Source organism: Arachis ipaensis, chromosome B10, assembly GCF_000816755.2.
Source record: "Arachis ipaensis cultivar K30076 chromosome B10, Araip1.1, whole genome shotgun sequence".
Classification (NCBI taxonomy): domain Eukaryota; kingdom Viridiplantae; phylum Streptophyta; class Magnoliopsida; order Fabales; family Fabaceae; genus Arachis; species Arachis ipaensis.
In genome coordinates, this window is record NC_029794.2 from 95,982,468 (window position 1) to 95,992,640 (window position 10,173).

General features: G+C 33.8%; 1 protein-coding gene and 1 pseudogene across 1 annotated transcript; one reads left to right on the forward strand and one right to left on the reverse strand.

Annotated features, from left to right (window-relative positions):
* Window positions 4,032–7,197, forward strand: LOC107624301 (DNA-binding protein BIN4-like). Its single transcript, XM_021113560.1, is given in 12 exon segments — window positions 4,032–4,117; window positions 4,453–4,548; window positions 4,550–4,733; window positions 4,836–4,897; window positions 5,041–5,061; window positions 5,063–5,095; window positions 5,233–5,350; window positions 5,849–5,895; window positions 6,039–6,065; window positions 6,290–6,365; window positions 6,467–6,600; window positions 6,696–7,197. Coding segments are annotated over 12 exon segments (930 nt in total). The 5' UTR covers window positions 4,032–4,099; the 3' UTR covers window positions 6,810–7,197.
* Window positions 7,326–8,779, reverse strand: LOC110267761 (annotated as a pseudogene).

Sequence of the window (10,173 nt, forward strand, 5' to 3'; positions counted from 1 at the left end):
ACGCGACCGCGTTCCCCACGCGTCCGCGTCGCTTGCACCGCACAGCTTATCCATATCAGCCAAAATCTTATCTTTTCTTCCCCAATTCTAATTTTTCCTCCCTCCTTTCTTATTTACTTCTTCTTCCCTTCTTTCATTTCTCATTCTTCTTATTTTTTCTTTTTATTTTATTTTAATTTATTTGAATATTTCATTCATTGCATTTTAATTTAGTGCATATTTTTATTTTTTTTTCTAAATTTATTATTTTTTTCTTTGGTGTTGAATTTTCTTATTTCACTGTTGCATCTTCTCTTGAAATATTTTGGGTGCTTAGTAACTTGTTTTATTCTGATTGGGTAACATTATTTAAATCAATGCTAATCTTTTATGAAACTCGTACTTCTCTTGCATTGATATGAACTTATACTATCTTACATTACCCACATTCCCCTCTCCTTTATTGCAAATTCTGCACCATTGGTATGCCATAGCTTCTATTGTTTTCTCATTTGCATGTTGTAGCTACCATGCAATTGAGACCCTTATTATCTGGCATTAACACCCATCTTTTATTTTTTATCTTTATTTTTGGATTACTTTTCTTCCCTTTTTCTTTCAGGATGGCCACCAGGAAGAGAACCGGAAGACGTTACATGGGAGAGACAAACAAGTCCATCTGCACAATCCTTGAAGAAAAGCATCAGTTGGCACAACTCGTCCACTTGCACATCTCAGCATGCACCGAGGACGGTGCAATCTTTAAGTGTGTGGAGGTCGATACTGATCTCCATGGGTTAGTTACTCTTCTATCTTAACACCAATGGTTTATTTTCCTTGTTAGTTGTTGCATTTGCATGCTTAATTGCATGTTTATTTGATTTTATGCATTTAGTTACTGCTTGGTTAAAATAATAAGTTTCTTCTTAAGATCCTATTTTTGAAAAATTTTACTAATTTAAATAAAAAAAATTTAAATTTTTATGTGTTAAATTTGTTTGAAGTTGTATTTGGAACATGGTTTTTAAGCTAAAGAATACACAACCTGTGAGATTTGAGCTTATTTATATGGTTACATTATTTAACCATAAATATTTTATTCCTGTGTGTTTCCTTCTCTATGATTGTAACCTATATTTTGTTTCAATCTATATGTCTATTATTTAGTGTATTTACATGCTCGCATATGATTGAGGCCATTGTTTGATTTTAGCTCACTTATCCCAAATAAGCCTACCCTTTAAATCACCCTGTTAAGCTACTTTGAGCCTTTTAATCCCCATTTGTTCTGTATTTTACCACATCTCTAGCCTTAAGTAGAAAAATAATTAAATATCCCAATTGAATCTTTGGTTAGCTTAAGGTAGGGATTGTGCATCAACTAAGTGTGGGAAAACTGTGGGAACATGGGTTAATAAGGGAATGTAACATATTTCTAATTTATTTGAATATTGGGAATTTGGGAGCCTACTCATGAAAAACCAAAATAGGAAAATAATAGAAAATCCATGTGCATTTGATAAGTTATGTTTATTTATCTACAAAAAAAAAATAAAATAAAAAAATCCAAAAATATTCAATAAATAAGTAAATAAATAAGGGGACAAAATTACCCCAATGCTAAGTTAATAAAAAAAAATCAATGCACATGTGATAAAAGTAAAGAAATATCAAATTTTTGGTACATGAGTATGGGAATCATACAAAAGTGGGAATTTTGGGTAGCTAGGCATGAATTAGAATATATAGAGTGTATGTATGTTAGTTGAGAGCTTGGTTAGTCAAAGATTCAATTTTTAGCTCACTTAGCCATATATATACCCTCACCCTTACCTTAGCCCCATTACAACCTTGAAAAGACCTCATGATGTCTGCATTGGTACATTAAATTTTTGTTGATTGGTTAGCTGAAGAATAAAGTTTTAGAAAGCATGACTAGAGAAGAGTAGAGTGATTAACCCTAGACACTTGAGAGATTAGAGTGATATACACTACCAGTAAGGGTTCAGTGCTTAATTCAATATTCCCTGCTTTCATGAGCTATCTTCTTACAAGTTTACTTGCTTTTTATTGTATGATTTGAATTAGTGAAATCTGATTTATGTTTGTCTTGAAGAGCTTATTTACTTTTAACCAAGTAGGTAGAAACATTTTGCATGTAGTTGCATTCATTCATAGGTTGCATTTCATACATTCTATCATTCCTCTTCATTCTTTATAGCTTCTCTTGAGCTTAGCATGAGGACATGCTAATGTTTAAGTGTGGGGAAGTTGATAAACCACTATTTCATGATTTATCTTGTGCTCAATTGAGTGGTTTTTATCAACTCTTTACCCACTTATTCATACTATTTGCATGGTTTTACATTTGCCTTCCTAATTATGTGCTTTGATTGAAAACATGCTTCTTTGGCCTTAAGTTTCCTATGTTTAATCCTCTCTTATTACCATTAGATGTCTTGATATGTGTGTTAAGTGATTTCAGAGATTACAGGGCAGGAATGACTCAGAGGATGGAAAGGAAGCATGCAAAAATGGAAGAAATACAAGAAGTTGGAGAAACTGCTAAGCTGTCCAGCCTGACCTCTTCGCACTCAAACGGCTATAACTTTAGCTACATAGGTCCAAACGACGCGGTTTCAGTTGCGTTAGAAAGCTAATGTCTGGGACTTTGATTTGATATATAATTTGCCATAGCTGCCCGACGCCAGGTGACGCGAACGCGTGGATCACGTGGACGCGTGACCTGGCAGGAACGCAACCCGCGCGGACGAGTGGACAACGCCTCCGCGTCACTTTTCTGCGACCTGTACGTACCAGAATACGCTGGGGGCGATTTCTGGGCTGTTTTTGATCCAGTTTGCAGCCCAGAAAACACATATTAGAGGCTATAAAGTGGGGGAATGCATCCATTCATAAGAAGGCTCAAAAAAATTCACAATTTTAGGATTTAGATGTAGTTTCTAGAGAGAGAGGTTCTCTCCTCTCTCTTAGGATTAGGATTTAGGACTTCTCTTAGTTTTAGGAGTGACTCTCAATCCCAGGTTCAATGTTCTTTTAATTTATATTTATCTCTTACGTTCAGATATTTTAATGCTTATATTAGTTATGTTGCCTATTTGGCTTATGCTACATTCATGTTATGATTTTCTTAATTAATATTATTTGAGGTATTTCTGATTTATGATTGCTTTCTTTTATTTATATAAATAATTTAGATTTTTCCTTTTGGCTTTGGTTGATTAATTGGTGACTCTTGAGTTATCAAACTCATTGTTGATTGAAAATTAGAATTCTTCAAGAATTAATTCGAGTTCCAATAACTCTAGCCTTTCCCAAGGAAAGACTAGGACTCGAGGAATCGAAATTAATTCATCCACTTAACTTACCTTCATAGTTAGAGGTTAACAAAGTGGGAGAAAAATCCAATTCTCATCACAATTGATAAGGATAACTAGAATAGGACTTCCAGTTCTTCATACCTTGCCAAAAGTTTATTTTTATTATTATTTTATCTTTCTTGTCATTCAACTAACTTTTTACCTTAATCCAAAACCCTAAAACACACTTTTTCATAACCAATAATAAGAACACCTCCCTGCAATTCCTTGAGAAGACGACCCGAGGTTTAAATACTCGGTTATCAATTTCAAAGGGGTTTGTTACTTGTGACAACCAAAAACGTTTGTACGAAGGGATTTCTGTTGGTTTAGAGACTATATCTACAATGCGACTATTTTTATAAAATTCTTTACTGTCAAAAATCCCAACGTCAGTCTCCCGGTTTGATGCCTTCTCTATATTTCTAAAATTTCCCAAATTTTATTCTCAATATAAGTAAAATCTAGGGGAATTTTTTTTGGAATCAATTAAACACAAAAGACCCATGACTTACACACATTGGAGCTTTTTTTTGTACTTCTAATTTAAAACCAATCTGCATATAGTTTTATTTCCCCCCTAAAAACATGATATCATTAACATAGCAGGCTTTGTTTCTATCTAGTGATAGCATGCAACAATTATTTTACAATTTGCTTCTTTATTGAATTGTCGTTTGGTCTCTTATGATGCAGGAGACATAGAGGAAAGGAAGATTGGCATTGATTCAAACAATGACATGCATTTCGAGCGTAAAGTAAGAACCTTGCCCCATTAATTCTTACATGGGATCAGTAGTTTTAGAGAAGCTATTGATATTTCATCCTTGAACATCAAGAGGATTTTAATCCATCAAGCATAGAATATCTAACCAGTATACCATTTTTTCTCGTCCTTAGAATAATTCTGTTGCCTACTACAACACCAATATGAGCATTGCAGGGTTGGATAGGTAAAGGATTAAGAATAATATATCACCAGAAAAAAGGAAGCAAATTTTCCCTTGTATTTTATAAGAAAAATGTGTTTGGCTTGCTAACGCTTGGCTGCGATTGCTTTCTGGTTGCTGATTAGTCAAATGTTTTTGCATAGGAATCTGTTTATCGAATTTTGAATCTGTCATCAGATTCTGAGTCGTGCCTTGATCGTAGCCCCAAAAAGGAAATTCGTAACAATCAGGTGGAAAGCTTCTCAGCAACAAATACCTCAATTGATTAGTGAAGAAGCTAAGGATAAAATTATCCTTGGCAATGATGGAAAGTCTCCATGCAGAAAGGGTTCAAAAGGAAAGTCTTCTCAGAAACCAATTCAGGTAGAAGAAGATCATTCACCAGTGAAAGGGAAGAAAACAAAGGGCAGTGCAAAGGAGAGAGGTATGAAATGGGTTAGTATGGGAATATAAGTTGTAAGATATCACTCCATTCTCTTTTTATGGATTTCTGACCATATGCTTGTGGTATCTACAAATGGGACAGGTAGTGGTGGAGATCTGGAGGCTGAGGAGGAAGAAACTTGTGAAAAGCTCATTAAGACAAATGTAAGAATGACTACAATAATTAATTAATTATAATGACTCACCACACTCCCATGACTTTGAAACTGAAATAAGTAATAGCCATCATAAGCTATCTTGTTATCTAGTCCAGCATCCTGATTTTGCGTGCTATTTATAATTTGCAGGTCTCCTCTTCAAGGCTGCCTTTTGGTGCTTTCTGAGAAAGTTCAACACACAAAGGTTGGATAGCAACTATATGTTATGGATTTTTCTTTGTTGTATGTTGTGTTTTGTAATTGGAAGGGCCATGTTGTTATGTTCTCTTCTTAATTCATGAGAATGGAAAGGGTACCTGAGGAGGAGCTTTGGTTTTGCAGGCTCTTGTTGAGTGCCAAGGTGACTCCATAGATCTCAGTGGTGATGTGGGAGCTGTAGGCCGGGTTATAATTTCAGATTCTGCATCCAGAGATCAGGAAATGCAGTTAGACTTGAAAGGTACTTTTTGTTTTAGCTCATATATTTTCTGATTTCTAAGGAAATCAGTGTGTTTCATCAATATGAAGACATGGACAAATATTTTTTTAATCACAATATTGTAGCATGAGTATGTGAAGAAAAACAGTACAGTTTAGTAATGTTGACTTACTTCTTAAGGCAAAATTATTACGTGTGGAGTTCCCAAAATACAAAAGGACTCATACTTCGTATTTTAAAAATAGGAATATCGGAATCATAAGCACAGTACTTTCTTTTCTTCTTAATGACATATTGTATTTTTTTATTTAAATAAACATGATCATAAATATTACCTCAGTTTTTAGCTTAAAAAAAGAGAAAAAAAAAAAGGAAAAAACATCTCGTCATATATTTTCATTCCTTACCTAAGTTATATGCCTTTATAATATGTTCATTATAAGTATATTCCGTTTTCTGTGTTAGTTTTAGGCAGTGACAAACTATATCTGATTGTTTGTATTGTTGGCATCATTTCAGAAACTATATACAAAACATCTATAGTTCCTTGCCGGACATTTTGTGTGGTAAGTAATTAAGTTGGATGTAATCTGCATTTAAAATTTTTATTTATAATGTCCTTGTGGCTAGTTACCTTCATGATCGAGTTATATCAAACCTTTCCTGCTCGTATTTTTCAAATACTGATACGAGCTTGTTATTTGTTCAGGTTAGCTTTGGACAGTCCGAGGTAAAGGTCTGTTGATTATCTGATATTTTCGTATTTACTCGCATATTGAAAATTGTTTGACGCAATTACTACTATCCTAAGTTATAAATCTGTATTCATCGTCAAGGTTTCTCTTCTACTTTTTATTTATGTTATTCATCAGTATCATCCCTGACAAGGATTATGATAAATATTTGCTGTCATTATGTTTAATTGATATTTTGATGCTATTCTTAATATTTCTTCATCAGATAGAGGCCATTATGAATGACTTCATACAGTTGGAGCCACAATCTAATGTATATGAAGCTGAAACTATGGTTGAAGGTTATTTGCATCTACCAAATTGAGGCTTTTATTTCTGGTAGTTTTTCCTTTATATTATGAATAAACTCCTTTACTCATATCTTAACCTTTCATATGAGAAGGGACACTAGATGGTTTTGCCTTTGATTCAGATGAGGAAGCTGGCAAGATGCCGAAGGGCACCCAAACTGATCAAAATGAGCATGCTAAGGAACAAACTCACAGTAAATCCAAAGGGAAGGGTGACAAGAAAATAGTAAGTTCCTATAAAGTTTTCTTGGTTTCAGATTCTCCCTTTATAAATGAAAATGCTGCTGCATACATACTAAATTGTATAAGATTTGGATACAGGGTGCTGAAAAGAAAAGAGGTAGAAGTACTGGAGGAAAACCACAACCTAAGACAGTAAAGAAAATAGCTCCAAAAAAAGCTCCAAATTCTAAGAAGGCAAAGACGAAGAATTGAGTCGAAGAAGTGTTCCATTGTATATGTTGTAAACCTATACTCAATCCTTGGGTTAAAAGTACTAGTTGATGAAATACTTTGCCCATGTCAGAGATAATAACATTAAAACAGCTGCCATTGGAGGTCTTATCAACAAATCCACCCCAGAAGAATTGGATACTTTTATGATTGGTGAATGAGTTCTTATCAAATCCTTCTTACATGTTCCTGTTTCCATAATACTCACATTGTAGTTTCTTTTCCATTGAATTATTATTTGTTATCTCTGCTTTTAGTTTACTTGTATTAGCTGGCTAATATAATTTTTGAAATATTACTTTGTTAACTAAATTTCTGCCAAACATGGGAGAATGAATTTCAAGATTCTAATTTTCCTGATTACATTGACTATGCTTGTTCCCCTCCAAAGAATGTCTTGCAAGATTGTAAATCTTGTTCGCTAATTGCTAATATTATTCTTGCTTGTTCATTTCAATCTCACAAGCAGGGATTCTTTTCTCCCTCTTTTGAGAAGCACTCCTGGAGTTTCTTGTCATTCCATATCAATAATGTTCGTGTCTTAGAAACACTGAGAAAGAAGATCGAGAATCAAGAGAACGATAGGCGCTGGTAAGGGCAAGAGAGTATTTGATGAGGAAGTAACTTGCTTACGCTTGGGATGTCTAGGTGGTGGTGTATGATTTTGGTTTTTCATCCTGTGTTGTAAATTGTATTGTAAAATTTTAGTTATTGGATGGGTTTATCATGAAAATGTGGCAATAAACAAAAAGAGAAGGGAAACAAATCACAGTTGTGGAAGATGATGCATAGTTGTAAACCTATAGGGACAAAAAACAATCTCATATTCACTAGCTTTGCAAGTGAAAGTTCTGGTTCCATCATCAAATGCATAACTATAAGCTCTAGGACACGCCTTCTTGAAGATAGTTGAATAAAATGTAGGCTGGCAACTCTTTGGGTTAGCATATTGTCCAGTGCAGCAGTACCGATCCGACTTGAATGCCTCACAAGCACTTCTGCACCCTACTACACCACGCTGGTTTTCGTCTTCACCGAGCACTTGAAGTTCTCTAGGGCAACCTATACCATTGCATTTTTTTATAATTCTATAAGGTACATGTTAGCTTTCAGCTGTATAGTTTATTTTCTTTATGTACTTTTGAACTCTTACCTCTGTTGATATCAGTCACGCATCATGTAGCATTACAGGCTCCACCAGATACACCTCGTGGTAGAGCCACTAACGGCAAATTGTAGCCATCTACCATGCTGACATCGTAGAAATCTTTGTCCATTGGCTCCGTCGAGTGTTATCTCAAACAGTGAGGTAGGAGGTGCAGCACCATTTCCATCACATTCCAGTTTTCCCCCACAGTCACCAGTTAGGCATTTGCCAGCACCTGTGACATCAAATTTGCAACCCGTCCTTGCCCATATTCGTCCCGACCATCCTGGTACCGTGGTTAGTCTGACACTTTGGCCTGAGTCCAACTGGAATCAGTCGTTGATAGTTTAGGGCTCCCTGAACCAGCAAGTGTACCAGGCTATATAGTATGAGGGCAGTTGTTGATTATGGTGAATGTGTAAGAGAAAGTGTTAGAGAAAAATGTAAAGAGAATAAGAAAACTAGGCCAGGGTGCCATAGTTGTGTATTTGAAGGATTATATTTGGTAGTAAAAGTTGAGACCTAAGGGGGTACCTAGAGGGGATTGGTGCGAGAAAGGGAGTAGTCAATGCCCCCAGATTTGATATATATAAGGATGTTGAAAGAGGTAATTGTATGGTATTACCGTATCCGTGATGCAATGTAGAACTAAACCGTTACGTTGCTTAAACCAATATTATGGATTTCGCATTTCTTTTATTGTGGATGGCCTCTGTTGGAAGCAATTCTTTGCTTTTGCTGTTGCATGGGAAATTTTACAAACTTTTGGAAATCATGTCCTCGTAGAATCGTGTATAGAACTCCCTAGGTAGGTTGAGCCTTGTAAGAATTTGCATGGATTATTCGATGTGTTTCCAAGTCCAAAGGTAGAAATAAAACTTTGACTTTTACCAAGGTCTTAAGTGAAGCAAAATTACTTTTCAATGGTGAAAATAGAAATTGACCTCAACCTCCCTTAACCTCGAGTATGCAAATTAAGCAATTATGCACCGCGAAGACTAAGGCTGCGAGAGAATCCTCCCTGAGACGATCTTGTATATTTTAAATTTTTCGAGAAAATTTGGAGTTTTGGTGGTAAATTTTGCGCAAACTTATTATAAACAAATTTAAAAGCTTGCCTGGAAGAAATCTATTTTTCTAAGTGATATTTGATTGAGAAGTAAAAATAAAATGAGAATTTTTATGAATTTATTTTGTATGTAATTTTATCTATTAAATTTAGGACAAGTTACATAATTAAAATGAATTGGTTTAGAATTTATCTAATTGCAACTTTTTGGAGGACATGTTTGCAATTTCTTTTACTCTTTGTAAACCGCTACTACCTGCAGCGATTTTAATTTAAACGTAATCCGCTACAGACTAGCGCGGATTACATAGAAAAAGATGTTGAGTATTGGTATGCGCGTAATGGGAGGCTCTAGTGGTCTATGTAAATCTGGTTTCTTTATAAATACAAAAGCAAGGCAATTGAAAAGAAGTGGAGATATTCAGAGATCCAATTAATAGAACATAAATTAAAATACTATTTTTGACAATTTAAGGTAAAAAGAGGATTTACTAAATAGATAAAAATTGTATTAGATGCAAATAGGGGTCAATGTGAATCAAATCATCAAAATTTTGATTTAATCTACGCTAAAATCATCGGATCAGATCCATTATCTACGGTTTTTTTAGTTTGGATCTGATCCACACATTTGTAACTCGGATATATTTACAAAATATAAAATATTTTAAAAAATTTATTTTTATTAAAAAATTAATAAAATTTCTTTTTTTTTCATTTTTTTAACTCCTAAAATATTATTAAATATACTTTTTTTAAATAATAAAAATAAAATAATACAACATATGTGATAATTATTAGTTAAAATAAAACATAAAAAGAATATTTACCTATTTATTTATATTCTGTGGATTCTTAGAATATACAAAAATTTACCTGAAATTCACAATTTGATCGTATGAATGTGCGAATGAGATCTGATCTCATATTAATATACACACAGATAAAAATAAAGTCAAACAGATTAGGTAAAAAAAGAAGTATTGTATAATAGTGATATATTTGTGCATGTCTTTTGCGATAAAAAAAATTTACAAATAAATGAAATATAAAATAATTTGCTTAAATATTTTATAATAATTTTATTATTATTTTTTTTAAAATATACATATTTAGTGTAAAATGATAAA